Source organism: Phodopus roborovskii, unplaced genomic scaffold (assembly GCF_943737965.1).
Source record: "Phodopus roborovskii unplaced genomic scaffold, PHOROB, whole genome shotgun sequence".
Taxonomy (NCBI): domain Eukaryota; kingdom Metazoa; phylum Chordata; class Mammalia; order Rodentia; family Cricetidae; genus Phodopus; species Phodopus roborovskii.
In genome coordinates, this window is record NW_026126546.1 from 5,608,553 (window position 1) to 5,625,698 (window position 17,146).

General features: G+C 49.9%; 1 protein-coding gene across 1 annotated transcript in view; it reads right to left on the minus strand.

Moving 5' to 3' along the window:
* Positions 1-439: 439 nt before the first annotated feature.
* Crmp1 (collapsin response mediator protein 1) overlaps positions 440-17,146 on the minus strand; it is a 44,705-nt gene continuing 27,998 nt past the window's right edge. The window contains exons 5-14 of the mRNA XM_051200228.1: positions 14,232-14,293; positions 12,952-13,032; positions 11,749-11,817; positions 10,855-10,975; positions 9,962-10,118; positions 8,937-9,078; positions 7,710-7,880; positions 5,285-5,464; positions 2,479-2,644; positions 440-1,464 (exon numbers count right to left, since the gene is read on the minus strand). Coding sequence (XP_051056185.1) covers positions 1,373-1,464; positions 2,479-2,644; positions 5,285-5,464; positions 7,710-7,880; positions 8,937-9,078; positions 9,962-10,118; positions 10,855-10,975; positions 11,749-11,817; positions 12,952-13,032; positions 14,232-14,293 — 1,241 coding nt within the window. The 3' untranslated portion in view covers positions 440-1,372. The remainder of the gene's footprint in view (positions 1,465-2,478; positions 2,645-5,284; positions 5,465-7,709; positions 7,881-8,936; positions 9,079-9,961; positions 10,119-10,854; positions 10,976-11,748; positions 11,818-12,951; positions 13,033-14,231; positions 14,294-17,146) is intronic.

Consider the following 17,146-nt stretch of genomic DNA (forward strand, 5'->3'; position numbering starts at 1 on the left):
ATGCAGGCGTGGCAGAGATTTTTATTGGGGGAAAGGGTTGTAAAAATGGGGAAGGAGGAGGGCAAGATCGGCCTCCAGAGACAGGACCGGCAGGGAAGAGGAAGGAGGCAGAGAGAGACAGACAGAGACAGGGAGACAGAGATAGACAGAGATAGAGAAAGATATGTATATATAGAGAGAGATGGATGGAAGGTGGGCATGGCCCTTTAAAAACGGAACATAATAAATATGCACAGGTGGTGTTCTTAGTGGCTGCAGCTGATGGTGTATTCTGACAGAACCCAAGGACAGGCCAGCACAGGTGACTGAATGCTAACACAGGGTCTTTACCCATCTCTCCCAAGGCATGTACTAACTGTTCCCTCCCACATGTCATCCCAAGTGTCCCCAGTACTTGGCCATCCGAATCAGGCCACCCAAATGAAAACAACCACTCGGGTCAACGGGCAATTTAATTTCTTTATTTTTTTTTCACAAGCTTTGAATTCAGAAATAAGAGCCACCAACAAGTCAGTTATTAAGTAAAAATGGAAGTGAATACAAAGGAAAACTGTACAAAACTTTAAAAATCTGACTGCCCCGCTGACCTCCTCAGAGGGACAGGGACTCAGGCAGCCTGGGCAGAGCTGTTACCCCACCATCCTCAGGCCTGGGGGGGTGTCAGGACACCCCTTTCTGGGTGTGAGCCTGGCTGGGCCCAAAGCCCAAGGCTGGCTGGAAGAACACACAGACCAGAAAGACACCATGGCCAGATACAGGGGCCGGGTTATTGACACAGGACGTGGGTGATGAAGCTCAATGACCAGGTGGAAGGTTTCCCTGCCATTCCGCATATTCACAGGTCTCAGTCAGGGTGGGGATGGGGATGACATCTTTCTAGTGAAGGCTCTCAGGGCAGAGCCTTCATTTTAAGAGTTTGGGAGTCTCCCCTGGGGGCAAAGGTCTTGGCATCGTGTCTATGTCGGTCCTCGGCGATGTCCATCAGCCGCGCTCAGACTTGCAAACATAACTTACTAACATGCATCCTATCCTAGAACAGCTACAGGGCGCAAAGGAACCATCACTCAGAGGGGCGTGGAGGAGTGGAGGGGACGGTATAGGACGATGCTACACCTGGGAATCACTAGGAAGGGAAAATGGAGACACCATGCTCTGAGGTGGAGTCCGTGTGAACACACACTGTGGGCAAGAAACTTCCAGGCAAACACACCACACTAGAACCACTTCTTCCTAAACAGAGAAGGAAAGAGCATCGCTCAATCTCCCTTCCATCAGTACCAACTAAAACTGTGGGCTTCAAAAACACAGACAGGAAAAGGAATGGACATTTTTCCCAGAATCCTTCACTCTTGCATATCTGGCTCATCTGAGGTCAACCGAGGCTGGTGATGTTGGAACGGCCACCAGGGGGTGCCACAATGCGGTGACCTGTACGCCTTGGATTGTTGTCATCTATCTGGGCACCTGAAAGGGACAGGAGGCCAAGGGTGTGAGTGATAACACCAGAATTGCACTCAGATAACTATTCTAAGAAAGGAACATGGAAAGCGTCGTGTTCTGGGGTCCCCTGACCCAGTACCCACTGCACTCTCCCTGCAAGGCACCTCTCATCCTACAATTTAAACTGGCATTTCATCCTTCTCTTGGCTCCTGCCTCCCTAGGGCATACCTTTTCTGGTATGACCCACTGACCTACTCTAGCCCAGTGCCTTATTTTGCATAGCTCATGAGCTCATGTTCCCGTTTTAAATGGCTGCATCTTTAAAAAGCCATCGAATGCAACATCTTAGCCCTTGAACTGTGGAATTCAGCAGGCTTCTCGGCTCATCTGAAACCATCCAGCTGTGCTCACTCATCATCAAATCCCTAGGACCCTGCACTGGCTCTAACAACTGGAATCATTTCAAAAACTGCAATGCACGCAATGCTCCCAGTGTGTGTGTGAAACATTTCAAAAACTGTGCAATGCTCCCAGTGTGTGTGTGTGTGTGTGTGTGTGTGTGTGTGTGTGTGTGTGTTTGCATGTGTGCACACACACCCTCTTGTGGCCACCTGGTAGAATTGCAGGTACATGTAATCCTGGTACTTGGAAACTGAATTTTGTGAAACTTCAAACAATACCAGACACACTGCCACCGTGTGGGGATGACATAATTCCAGATTGTTCTTCCTAAACATGGAGGTACGGGGGATGGCTGAAGGCCAGGCACAGAGCATGTACCCAGCAAATGATAGGGCCCCTGCCTTAAATCCGATCCTAGCTTAGCTTCACGGTATGAGAGTGATAACATGCCCCATCCCCCTGCATGCTTAAGCCCAGGACTGAATAATGCCAGGCCAAAAATCAGCATGCTGTGCTGAACCCTAGAAACACCTGTCTATGCACAGTAGAGAGCATGCCCTGGGCCTTCTGGCCTTCTCCACTGATGCCCGAGGCCATTGACCCCTTTCCAGAGGAGCCTGGCTACATGGGACTACCTGATAAACTGAAGTTGGACTGGTGGAGGTTCCTGATGGGTGGGGGCTGGTGTTTGGAAGGCGAAGATTTGGCAGAAGGAGCAGGAGCTGCATGTTTGGGTGTAGCTGGCACCTCGTACACAGGGCCATCGTACATTCCCCTGGAAACGCCGTGCAACCCAGAAACCTAAACAGAAAGAGGAAGGGGTCAGATTAGCACCCGTCTGTACGTCTGGCCTGCCAACAGAGGGGCCTGAGGCCATCTATCTGTCCATCACACATGCGCTCACACAGACGAGCCACAGAGCAATATGGATATACGTTTGCATGCATGCATATGCTCCGTAGATGAACACATCTGTTCACACGCATGCACACACAGCTTCATGCTGAAGGATCTCAAGTCATTCCCACACAGTTGCTTTCCCTGGCACTCCCTCCTCTGCAGGTCCTCGGGCCCAGACTACAGTATTCAAGGGCCAGTCTTCCCGTCTTTACGGCAGCACACAGGAAGCTGAGGAACTGTGGGCACGCGACTGGTTAAAGGAGAGGGCGGCGGTGAGACAGAGAGTGCAGAGGAGTCAAGAGGGCAGACCACCACCATCCAGAGGCAGAGAGGGCAGAGGAGTCAAGAGGGCAGACCACCACCATCCAGAGGCAGAGGAAGCCCACGTGCATTGTGGAATACTAAGGACCGGGAAAAACAGACAGGCTGAATAGATGTTTATTCAGGGAGACATAACACAACAGAGACAGATGAACAACAGCAGGTTCCCGTCCCAAGGAAGCCACCGGATGCTCACAGTCTCCATCCAGCTAGCAGGAGCACTCCAGGTTCCCTACCTCAGACCTGGTTCCCCCAGGTCACGTCCACCCCTGTCCCCAACCCCAATGGGTGTGGTCAGTGCAACAGGTGCGGACAGAGTGAATATCTCACTACACACATGGCCCAGAGCTGAGAAGGGACTCATGGGGCCTGCTGGAGATCCTACACAGCACAGAAAACCCCAACAATGACCAAGAGAGACATCACTGACTCCAGGACTCAGAGAACAACATTCATCCAGGGAACTGTACAAGATCCTCTAGGGGCCAGTGATGGCAAGGGACTATCCCCTGACCCCAGATCCAGGTTCCTCCTCCAAAGCTGGCAGGCTCAGCCTGTACCAGTTGAAGGGCCCACCTGGACGCTGCGCCGCTCTCCTGTCCCACAGCCCGTTCCCTGACTACCAGGGCCTCCAGTGATCTGTGCCCCTTTCTCAGCCCCTGCCGCTATGCTTCTCATGGCTTCCTTCAGTCACCACCCTTCCCCTGGACTCAGAGTGGCTAAAAGCAGGTTCTGTACCCCACTCCCAGTCTAGCTCCTGCCTGCTACCCAGGCAAAGGGCAAGGACCCCTAAGTACAGCAACCTGTCCCCCTGATGTAAACTGATGACAGCGTTGGGCCGGGTATTTTCTCAGTGACAGTTAGCTGTCTGTCATTGGCCTCAGTTGCAGACCAGGTCTACAGCCCAGCATGCTGCCAGGCCTTGGTGGGGAGCGGGCATCCCATCCATTCTGGTACCCGAGACCCCAGGCCCACTCTGCCCCTCCCCAAGCTTCGTCTTCCCACTTGATGCACAGCGCTTGTGATGTGTGTCTATCTGGTGCTGCCCCTGTGGCAGAGGCACAGAGACAGCTGACAGATGAGCATAACTCTGGGGTCCTAGGGCTGGGGGAAGGCGTCTGACTGGCCTATCTAAATCAGTAGTGTTGCCACTGAAGTACAGAGTGGGAGCATACACATGAACACACATCCACTCATGTACAAATGAGCATGCACATGTACGTACACACCAATATGTAAGGCACACACACACACACATATATATATATATAATATATATATAAAATGCAGGCATGTTCAGCACATGCAATGAACACACATACAAGCATAGCACACTCAGTAGGCACTATCCACACATATGCATACATGTGTAACATACACAATGGATAAGTGAATATATACATGTGTGCACAGTACACAGTAGGCACACACATATGCATACTTGTATAATACAAGCACTGGACAAATGTACACCCGTGCATACGTGCACGGTACACACAATAAGTCTGTGCATGTTTGTGTAACACATATGATGGACACACATGTATAGTATACAAAGAGGACATACAAGTATGCACTCATACTCCACACAAGGAACAGAGACACCCAGGCAACATACACAGCGGGCCCTTCTGGCATGCATCATCACTTGGATCAGGTGAGTAACAGGCTGATATGTGATAGGGAAGGTCACAGACAGGGAGGACAACCACAGTGAAGAGCCCAAAGTTCCCTCCTCTGAGTCAGACAAGGGCAGTGCCTGCTCCATGATTGGCTAGGGGCCTCCAAGGCCAAGTCTGGAGATCTTGGAGAGGGTAAATACAGATCTGGCAGAAGGGAAGGACGAGAGAGCTAGGCAGGTCAGGAAGGAGCCAGCTCTCAAGGGTGTTGGGCTATGCATTCTCACTGTCATGGCTGGGTACCTGGGGAAGTCTTTCCTGCCCTGAGAATCAGTGGGCCATGATTCTCCAACATGAGGCAGGACAGAGCCCAAAGCAGCTCATGGCCATTTCTCACACACACAGGTGCACCCAACACAGCCTGCGAGGTCCTGCAATCTCCCTGACCTTGTCTGATCACCTGGGCTTGAGACACAAGCCCATTTCATAGATGAGCAAACAGAGGCACGTGCAGCCATGCTCATCAACTCTGCCCAGGACAAAGCCCAGATCTCCAACAAGGGGATGGCATAGCCCATGGGCCTTCCATGCAGGTACTCACCTTGTTCCTGATCCTGACACGCTGGTAGAGGTGCTCTGGGAATGGCTTCCGAGGGATGAAGCGGCCCATGCCCTTGCTGACACTGATGTTTCCATCCTCAAAAACAATCTTGCCCTGGCTGATGACCACCAGAGGTGAGCCATGGCACTCCATGCCCTCAAAGATGTTGTATTCCACAGTCTGTGAAAGCAAAAAGCCCAGATTTACTTCTGTACCACACCCAAGGCTTCCCCTGCATCAGCATGACACATATAAAATGATCCTCTGTGATAAGCACTCCCCAGTGACTTCTCTGTGTAATAGTCCACTCTGTCTAGCAGACAATGAGCAGCAGCCGCTGGGACTGACCCTTAACACTCACCTTGGGCATCTGGAATGAGAGCAACCTTCTCTGTGGACAAGCTCTATGGACATTCTGGTCATAATGTACATTTCTGGGACATTATCTTTTGTAGGGGGGGAGCTCCCTAAACTAAAGTCCAAGGTCAAAGGATATGGGCTTCCCTAAAAGACCCACAGTACCCCAGCAAATCACATCCTAAGGAATGAGGCCCAGTCTGCCCTGCCGTGTGGAAGGAACATTAGACACTTACAGTATGAACACAGGGCTTGCTATCACTGTCTCACCAACTGGAAAGACAACAGCCAACAGGTGGCCCAGCGGGTAAGGATGCTTGATGCCTAGCCTAATGACCTGAGCTCTATCTTTGGTGAAAGGAGAGAACTGGCTCCCTCAGCATGTTCTCTGACCTCCACATCCCCCTCACAAAAAAAACTCAGCAGAGGGAACAGGCTCAGCAGTTAATCCTGCTGCTCTTGCAGAGGACCAGGATTCCCAACACCCTGGTGAGGCAGCTCACCGCCCTTAACTCCAGCTCCAGGGGATCCAAATCCCTCTTGTGGCCTGTGCAGGCATTGCATTCATGTGTCCAAACTCACACTTAAACACACACATACACAAATAGTTTAAAAAGTAAAATCTTAAAAACAGTAAAAAAAAAAAAAAAAAAAAAAAAAAAAAGGTAACAGGGCTTCTAAAGACCCGAATTTGGTTTGTGACACTTGAATAGTATGGATACTCAATGTCATTAGCCAACTGCCACCCCCCAATGGCTTTTTACCTATTGTGTTTATTTTTTTTAATCGTTACTACGACAGTGGCTCAAGTGGTTGGAGGGTATCTGGGAAAAAAGCTTCTCTACCGCCAATGGCGCAGAGTGCCTTCCTGCCTATAACTATCCCCGCACAAGTGCTGTCTGCACATCACCAGAGTCTTTATTCCTTATCCCAGAGTTCAAGGCTAAGAACTCCTTAAAGTTCTTCAGCTGCTGACCCGAGTCCCATCATGCACTTGGCCTACCACAGATCTCCCCACTTCCCAGCACCAAACAAAGGTCCTATCTGTTGGATGCTTTTGCTAAAACATGTGTGCCATCTGCATGTGTGATCACATGATCTCTATCACCCACAGACGTGACACTAGATTCCAACTCTGACAACACTGTGAGCCTCCCTGTGGCTGTGACTGTATCCTAAGGGCACGCATTACACCCTGGAGTCTGTCTCTGAGTCTGTCCTTGCTGCTGTGACCCGAGGCCGGTAGTGAGAACAGGTTTCTTCCCCGAGCAACACATACATCTGCGTGAACCTTATCTTGCAACCTTTCTACACTCCTCTCTATTCATTAGCCTCACAGTATTTTCTTACCTTGCAAAGACCCTACCCCTCCTTTGGTAAAGAGCATGTCCCCAACCCCAATCTTTTGATTTTTGTTTTTGTTTTGTTTTGTTTTGCTATACAATCGATTTTGGTTACTTTTTCCCTGTAGCGAACTCACAAACAGAAATTTGCAGTTTCCAAATTCTGTACTGTGATTTCAATTCAAAACTGTCGTTTTTAAAAAGGTATGCTGGGGGGCCAGGCGTTGGTGGCACATATCTTTAATCCCAGCACTCGGGAGGGAGGCAGAGCAGGTGAATTTGAGGCCAGCCTGATCTACAGACCTAGTTCCAAGGCAGCCTCCAAAGCAATACAGAGAAACCCTGCCCCAAAAAAAAAAAAAAAAAAAAAAAAAAAAAAAAAGGTATTCTGGGGACTAGAGTGATGTGGAGTGATGGCTAAGGGATAAGAGCACAGGCTGCTCTTCTAGAGGACACCATGGCCAGGAATAGATGTATCTGCCCTGTGCCCATAGCCAGAGAGAGGCAGAGAGAGAACGCATGCTCGCAAGACCATAACTGCAGCCTGGCGTAGCCTGCTCAAAGCACCTTCTTGGAATCTCTCCAATAGTAGAAGTGTGAGTATCTGAGGCAGCCTCATGGCAGATTTGGAAAGCTCCAGCATCACTTTTAACCAGTGTCTGAAATGACCCAAAGGGAAAATCACCCACGCAAGCTAAGAGTGTTGTGAATGAGCTGGAACTTACTGATTTATGGCTTTTGGCTGTGATGGTCTTCATCTTGTCTGGGTCCCAGATGACTACATCAGCATCAGAGCCCACAGCAATCCGACCTTTCCTGGGGTACAGGTTGAAGATCTTGGCTGCGTTGGTGCTGGTGACGGCTACGAACTGATTCTCATCCATCTTGCCAGTAGCCTGAAATCAAGACCCGTACACTGAGGAGAAGGAGAGATGGGCACAGACCTGAGCCTCCCAGTGGGGCCCTCACAGATGGAAAGCCGACTCCATTGAGAAGTCCTGGTCTGATTAGGGCAGGGCTAAAAGGAACTGCAGAGGCCTGCTTGACACCTGCACAAGAGCCACTGTGATGGCATATCAGTGGTTCTAGGCCAAAGTTTTCTATAAAGTAATACTCGGGCCTGAGAGATAGCTTAGCCAGTAAATTGTTTACCATATAAGCAGGAGGAGCCAATTTCAATGTCCAGCACCGATGCAGAAAGCCAAGCACAGCTCACATGCCTGTTCTATTAGCAGTGGGGAGGTAAAGACAGGAGGATCCCTGGGGCTCAGCAGCCGGCCAATCTCACACATACTTGGTGAGCTCTAGGCCAGAGAGGGACCCTGTCTCAACACAATTAGGTGGGAGGAGCCGCAGAGACAGCTCAGGGGTTGAGAGTACTGGTTCTTCTTCCAGAGGACCCAGATTCTGTTCCCAGCACCCACATAGCAGCTCATAACAGTTGATAATTTCAAATTCCAGGGCTCCCAGCACTTTCCTTTGGCCCCCAAGGGCACCAGTCACACACGCATGGTACACAGACATACAGGCAGCCAAAACACCCACAACACAAACGATAATAACTCAAAATAAATAAGTACGGTGGAGACTGGCAAGGTGACTCAGCAGACAAAAGAGGCCCCCTACCAAACCTGATGACATGAGTTCAATTCCTGACTCCCACAGGCTATCCACACATGAGGACAGACACACACACAATTTACAGAGCCGTTTCTGGTGAGCTAAAGCACACTTGCATCCACCAGCCACTTTTCGTCCCTCATTCAAGGGACTATGATATCAGGAGGCAATGACTCTGCAGCCTGGGGCTGGTTTCCCAGGAGTCCTCCGTTCCCATCTCTACTTTCAGGTAAGGAAGGAAGATTTCAGAACCTTGAGTCCATACCACTGTCCTGGAGGGGACAGGCAGGGTACGTCTAGAATCTTTCAGGAAAGAGGTGGGCTGGACTTACCACTGCCTTGTCCCAGACAACAGTCATCCGCTCCTCTATGCCATTGACACCTTCAGGGATCAGAGTGAAGTTGTCCTTGCCTACAGCTTTCTGGGCAGTACTGTAGGGACAGTGGCCACTGCCTGTGACCTGCAAGTCTCCACTGGCAAGAGCAGAAAGAAGTCATAGTCACACTCACTGCGAATAGCAGCTCCTGGCATGGGTCACCCAGCACAGGAGTGGCACTTCAAGGCCTAGCAGCTCTATGGAAAGTTCTGAAGGAGGCATTGGCATCAGGAATTTCATCCCAATATTTTTTTTCTGGTGTTCAGAATTGAACTCAGGGTCTAACACATTCAAGGCAAGTACCCTAGCAGTGAGATATTGTTTCCCTAAGTCGAGCCCCAACTCGTCTCCTCCACAGAGCCCTAGCCATCTCCCCTTTCCAGGGCAGCCTTCCCTCCTCAGCTCACTGTGTGGTCGTGCAAAGCCCTCTTCTGTCCTGCTGACTGAGGGAAGGGATTGCAGTGGCTGAGCTCTACTATATAAAAATACTTTGCTTTACCAGTGACAGTGGCTACTCATTAGACTGCCTTTCATCTGAACTGAGCCACAACTAGCCCCGTGCAAGCAGACATTGATTCTGTGCATATGGCCAATAAGCAAGCTGAGTGTGACAGGGGGACATTACATATGCTGTGACAAGCCCAAGATGACAGGGCCAGTTAGGTGGCAAAGGCAAGATTGGAATTCTGGTCTCTCAGCCCTAGTCCTGGAGGCTATCAACTACATCTAACTGTCTAGAACACAGTAGGGGCATAAACAATGCTGAATTGGTGGGAGGAGGTGCTCAATAAATGTGAACAATCGCCAGGAGGAATACGCCCTTAGGTTCTGGAAGAATTGGTAAAAAACAACATGGAGTATTGTTTTCTGAGCACAGACGCCAAGCCTCCCTCCTGTGGTGTGTCTAACTAGCCTTTGGTTTCCACCTGTGGACTCTAGCCACAACCCCAGCCCTGCATCCCCATCCCCATGGCTCTCACCAAGCCAACAATGAGGTCAAGTAGTCAGGAGTGGTGGGGTCCGGGCTCAGGGGAGGGGAGGTCACAAAAGCAGCTGCCTTTGCCCAGTTCTTGCTCCAGTAATGGGTGCCATCCGTCCCCAGGCTGGCAGCTATGGGCTCACCGAAGACAAGAGGACCTTGAAGAGACAAACAAGAAATGTGTGGTTATCGCCAACAGTGTCCATGCTGACACAAAAGGTCTGTGACAGAGGAGACTGGCTAGAAGCCAATAGCCTGGTATCTTCCTCTGGGGCAGTACCACACACTGCCCCTTACTGTGAGCATCCAACTCCGTATCCAATCAGGGCAGCTGACCTAGGCCAGCCCTCATCTATATCCAGCTGCTGCTGTCCCCATACTATTGACTCTGGAACAATATCTTCCTTCTTCCCAACCTATAGCTGACTCTCCTCCCTCAGGCTGTGTGCTAACCCTCAGCAAAATCTCCCAGTGTGATTCCTGGACAGAGCCCGGGAGAGGGGCAAGCCAGGTGGAGAGCCCAGGGAGTAGCCCCCCCCCCCCCAACACACACACAAAATGGAGACAGGATGCAAGAGGACATGCAGGCCATTCCTGACTCATCATCAGCTTGTGTGAAACCCAGAGAAAGTCCCTTCAGCCAGCAAGGAGCCACAGGGTCTCATCTGGCCCCTGGAAGCAGGGATCATCACAAATGAAGTCGAATCTCAGAGTTTGTTTTGCAGAGGCCCCTCATGGGTGTCACACTAGCAATCAAATCTAAAGCCAACCCCATACTGTGCAACCCCAGGCCACCCCTTGGGAACACTAGAGGCTATGCTCCTGGCAGACTTCTGCTCTAGAGTAAATGTGGACATCCCTCTGTCACCACTCAGGAGGACAAGCACCACCTGCCTTTCTTCCTGGCCAGTGCGATGATGTCCGCTGCACTCTTACTCATGACCTTCGTGATATACACGGGGCAATTGATCCGGCCTGCAATGGCGATGGCCCGGAACACGGCTTCGGCCTCCAGCTGGGGACACAGCAAATAAAAAGGTCACAGGAGAAAGAGCTCAGCCAGCCCTAAACCCATGTCCTCCCATTCTCCTTAAGTGTCCTCAAAGGTGAAATCTTCTACTTAAAAGGAAGAGAGAAAGACAGATGCAAAGTGAGAAAAGTTAAAATGAATCTGGTGAGAGGGTTGGAGACAGAACGATGCCCTGGGCTTGTTTAGAAACACGGTGTAGGCTGTTAGAGGAGGACAACGCTGCATCAAAAGACACACAAGTGGGCATGGCAAATGACTGTCTCCATGACATCTGGGCATGCCCATGGCTGGTTGAACTGACTCATTTCATCTCAGCCCCTCTCCACCAGCCATGCTCTCGGGATCAATGAGCCAAAGCACTTACTCTGACTTCCATTTTGGTTTTTAATTTACAATCTGTCAAGGCCTCAGGCATGGCCCTGATGGAGGAATGATTTGACAAGACACTAGGGAACTCCTCAGTCTATTTTCCTGTCACCATTATCCTCAGTGAAGATGAAGATTCTCCACTAAGTCAGGACACTAGGGTGTGTCAAGGGCCCAGGGGCGATGCTCCTGGACCCTGGAATAGGCGGAGCCTTTGTGGGCTCTCTGACTTGCATCCTCCAGAGGCCTGGGAAGGAGGAGGGAGGAGGGAGTGGAGTCCAGAGGACAGAGAAGAGGGAAGTGGGAGGGGCTGGGCACAACTGTTCTGTTCCAGCTGAGGGCTCTGGAATGAGCATTTGGCAATTACAGACCGCAGAGTGGCGAGTCCTTACCTCCTCAGGTCTACTCAGCGCATGACCCTCGGGCCCCGTGATGCCCATCTCCAAGATCCGTTTTTGTTCCTAGGAGACAATCATCAATGAGCCGGAATGGGGGCTGAGAAGTGGCCCGGATGAGGCGGTCCCCATAGCGCTCCCACCCTTTGCCCACGCCCACCCTCTGCCCACTCCCCCCCCCCCACCAGCAGCATCTGTATTGTTCTAACCCTCCAGGGACCAATGAGAAGAGGCACAAGGCAGGACTTGTCTCCTCGAAACTCAGTGGTGGCCGGGCCCCCAAGTGAGGGTGCAGGGAGACGGGAAAGCCAGTTAGAGGCGATGGGCACCAAGAGCTACTGATGTTTTCCTGTGGGGTGGGCTCTTCTGACAAGAGTGACCTTCACAATACCTGGTCCCCTGCCCTGTGTTTCACACACCCAGACTTCTGCACACACCTGCTTTTCTTCCAGAGTTTTCCCCACACCTGCCTGGGCCTCCCCAGAAGCTCTGCAGAGCCTGAAACCACACTCTTGGATCTCCAGAACTATGATCCTGAAGTACACTTCTTTCCTTCTGGAGAGCAGGTTAGTTACCGCTAACGCAGCATGTCACCAGGAAGCCACCTCTGTCCTCTGCCTCTCTCCCTTAGCTCCCATCAGCTCTCTCCCCACTCTTCCGGCATGGACTTAGTTCACTTCTGGATTTTTGGCTTTCCCTTGGTAAATAGACATTGTCGGACTAGCTGGACCACAGCATCCAAGCCATTCAAGTGATTTAGTGTGTGTGTGTGTGTGTGTGTGTGTGTGTTTCTATCTGTTCTGTTCTTCTAGGGAACTCTGACAAGCACAAGGAGCTTGGGAAGATGGCTCAGTTGGAAAAGTGCTGACTATGCAAGCGTGAGAGTGAGTAAAATCCTCAGAAAGCACATTTTAAAACAGATGCTGGGTGCACATGGCATCCCTCCCTACTTGCAGAGCAGTTTTGTTCAGAACCTCACAATGCAGAGGAATCAACAGATCCCAGAGGCCAAGTGCCTTGCCAATAGGCACACTACACACAAGGAAACATCTCTTATCTTCACATATGACATGACACCCAGTGCTCAGCTCCACCCTTCCCCAGTCACCTCATTAATAAAGGGTGCACCCCATCTTTTACAGTCTACTTTGTAAGGAGGAAGGCCCTTTATGGTAGGAAGGAGAACCGTGTACCACTCACCTGAGCTATCAAGTCTCCATTTTCTGCATGGACTAAGATCACAGCTCCCAGGCCCTTGAGGAAGGTGAATGCTTCATACAGCTAAAGAGGAGAAAAAGGAGCTGGTAAGAAATCAAGGTGCCGCAATCCACGTCTTTAAAGGCTGCTCCTCTGCTCACTCCTGTGGCCTCAGCAGACCCCATGAGGCACCATCGTCCAGATCAAGAGGCAAGAAGCTAATGAGAGGCTCATGATGCTAATACAACATCTTCTTTCCTTCCAGGTACAAGACTCCTGACCCTGAGACACATGCTTGCAGGTGTCGGGGGCAGGGTCTCAGAGGCAGGAAGCACTTTGGAATAGCCCCAATCTGAGGCCCACAGCTGACATCTACACCAGGGGCCTCAGTAGATCAATGTAAGAAAGAATCACAGATCATAATTCCCACCCATATCGGTGTCCATGAGCCCCAACCAACTTCCTGCTTCTAGATACCCTGAGCGCCAAAGGCCTCGGGGATCCTAAATAAGTTGTTATCTGTTCCATGGTGCTTCTTTAGAAGGCAGGACATGGAAAGGCCACCATCGGCCCAATTCTGTAGTAATAGCCAATGAGCAATTCTTAGCTGTCCTTTAATGTCACTTGTTTTAAATCACTCAGCACTCTGATAACCAAGGGTGGGGATAGTATAATCCTCAAGCCCAGAGATGATGGGAAAGATGTTCCTAGCTGCCCAGCAAGCAGCAGGTATAGCGGTTTGTCACTGGTGTCCACAATCTTCCCTAGGAGGTAGAGGGGATCTGATGGTGGAGGGAGGATGGGTGCAAGCAGAAAGTCCACCCTTAGAAACACACAGTGGTGTCGTCGTCAGCTCCTTACACCCAGGGCCAGAGATCTGACACCCTTCTGATGAGAAAACAGATGGCATTCCTCAGTGCCTTGCATCTGTTTGAAGGATGCCAGTGTGTAATGGTCCCCAGCCTCCCCTGAGCCCCAAGGAAACTGTCCAGCCTGCAGGAGAGTACATACATATCCAGAAGGCAACTCCTGAATGTCTACAATGGGCTCCGAGCACAGGGAATGCTAGGGAAGAGCTATGTGAGGGACATCCCACCAAGGATCACAGGATGCAAACTCCTGTCTCTTTTCAGGGAGGTACAAAGGTAGAGGATGAGCAATGGTTACACTACACTTAGTACTAGGAGGAAGACCTGAGCCCAGGATGTAAGTGCCTCCTCCTCCCCCCCCCCCATCACAGCTGGCTCCTGGTGAAAAGGAGAAGGTCAAAAAGCAGGGCCTACCTGGCTGTCAGACATCTGGTACAGGTCCTTATATGCCATGTAGACTTGGAAGGAGTTGACACCTATTGCAAGATAAGATGGAGAAAAATGTGTTTGAGTAGAGATGAAGGTCTTCCCAGTAAGTCAGTGACACAGTAGTGACTGTCAGAAGAGAAGATGGCACAGGATCCACAGTGGGACACCCAACCCAGCCTGGGGGTGGCAGGCAGTCCCTGGACCCCTCTGAGAAAGATGAAACCTGAGCTGGATCTGAAGGTAAACAAAGGAGGAAGTGGGTAGAGAAAGGGGACTGGGAACTGTGCAAGAGGGGAAGGATGAGCATGGTAGGGATAGCCTCCTTTCTAGAAAGTGTCCTCCTCCAGCTGAAGCAAAGGGAGCATGCTGTTTCTAATCATTTTTTTTTTAAACTGTAGTACAAACACACAAGGTGAAGTTCAGTGCCATAACCAGTTCAAGCCACATTCTGGTGCACGGTACACAGGATGTGCAATCAGCTGCTATGTCTAGTGCCTAAGTCTTCCCCAGCTAGGGGGTGTCGTGGAGCACATTCTGTGATGAAGAGACAGTCCTGAGAACAGAAAGGACACGGGAAGCATGGGGAAGGCTGGGGAATCCTGCCAGGAGGAGGTCTGAAGACTCTAGGCAGAGCATAGTTTAGGTGTGGATTTAAAAAGGATGAAAGAACAGGACTTGATCTTGAGGATCAGTTAGGGGGAGCATGGGACAAACAGGAGAGAACTTGTCTCTCATTCCTCTTCAAGCTGCTTGAGAACAGAGGCCATGCTTCATGGGTCACTTTGCCTTGCTCATCTGGGACCTGTGATGTGTAACTTGGGTTTGTAGATAGAGTATGAAAATATTTGGAGGAGAAAAAAGAATCTGATGCAAAATATTAAAGGGGATGAGACTTCTTTTGCACTCAGCAACAGAGACAACAGCCAGAGGCTTCTGCTGTGTAGAAAACAACTGTCACAAAAATTTCTTCTCTTAAAAATAACAGGAAAAAATGGAAATGAAAATTGTGCTCTAAGATTAGTATAAAAATATCAATGACTAATCAAGCATATGCAAGTAAAAATATCACCATTAGTATGTTATGAGGGAAGCACAAATACGGTGATTAAGAGACTGCATTCCTTACAGAGATGGGCCTTCTGAAAATATAAAACCTCAATATACTCACAAACACAGAAGCCACACTACTGTCACCATCAACATCCAAGTTCATCTGGTGAACGGGAAACTCAGACACTGATTCTTTGCCATGGTTTAAATGTGATGTGTTTCCCACATAAGTGTTCACGTGCTGGTGAACTTTGGGATCATGACTGGATCCTGAAAGCCCTGACATCCATCCACTCAGGGAGGATGCACCCAGTGCCCTACGCTTTCTCCTCTTACTGTTTCCTGAGGGAGTGAATGGCTCTGCTCGACCACATGGTCCCCCTGTTGTTCTGACTTGCCTCAGGTAGACCAAGGAGCAACTGGTCTTGGCCGGAACCTCTCAGACTGCAAAGAAATAATTCTTTACTCTCTCTAAACTGCTTCAGGTTCCCTCCCTCAGGGAGTTCATGGTCTTGACTGGGGTCCGGGCTGTGGAAAGACAGCTCACTGAGTGTTAATGCTCATGATGGAGCTGGGCTAGGAACTACTGGGTGGGCAGGAAACCCAGTGTGGCATCGGTGATGGGCTTTCCCCAGGAAGCACAGCTCAGCTGAAAACAGAACCAAGAAGAGACAGAAGGGTGCTTCAAGGAGTAGAGGGGACAGGAGGGAAGGACATGAGACAGGAATGGAGAGGATCAAGATGTTAAACTTGGGGGAAATTTAAAACTCCATGCAAAACCTTGAGTTTTCCTAGTCAAGAAAAGGAAGTGGCTGTCCAGTCTTGGTAAACAATGTCATGAATACCTGAATATAAGCACACATCCCCTTGATGTCACGTGCCCCTGAAGAGCACACAGCTCTTGTTTTCACTCCCTTGCCCTCCCCAAGTCCCTTCCCCTCACACACACATACACGTGCTGCTAGATACACAGAAACTGACTCAGACCAGAGATCTAGGTAAGGACAGTAAGATCAAGATGGCTGGTCCCTTACGATGACTGTGTGTGTGCAATATGAGTCACAGCAGCCACCATGGAAGGATTGTGCCTTCCTGACAGCAGGGCACACACAGACAAAGGGAATCTGTAATAAGAGGGAAGGGGACAAATGGATGGTCACGGGGGGGGGGGGGGAAATCCACACAAAAAGTGAGCATAATTAGTGATTAGAAAAGGTGTGATAAAAGCCACAATGCCACCCTGGCTTGAAATTAGCAAGGGCTCACAAATGCAGTGGCACATGCAGGAGCCAGGAACTCTGCTGGGGGCTATGCCTGCATGGATAGGAGCATCTTTCAAGAAGTCAATTGGCCATAAGAGCCATGGTCCCAGAAAACGTTATACTTGTATTTCTCAACAACTAAGGTAATTATAAAAATTGCAAACGAATGCCTTTGTACAGAGATGCTCACTGGAACACTATAATAAAACAAACAGAAAACCTAAATGCCCACTAAGAAGGAAACAGTTGAGCAAATTAGCCATTGCATTTCATAAAGAGCACTATTAAAAAGTTACTGGTGGAGGGCAATGCCACCCATAAAATGTTAAGTGAAAAGGAAGATTACAAATTACAGCAACTGCACACCATATAAGGGGAAATGTTGCTGACATAGACAGGAAATGGAAGACAGTAACGCTTAACTAAATGTTACATTGCAATTGGAAGCAGAACCAGAGGGGGAAATGTTTGCTTTTCTGGTTTTTTGTATTAGAAACAACGATACTTTTATAATGAGAAAGCATAGCCTGTGTTGTAAACATTAAAAAGTGTATGCCAGCATCCCTTGAATCCCCTGAAAGGGTGCTG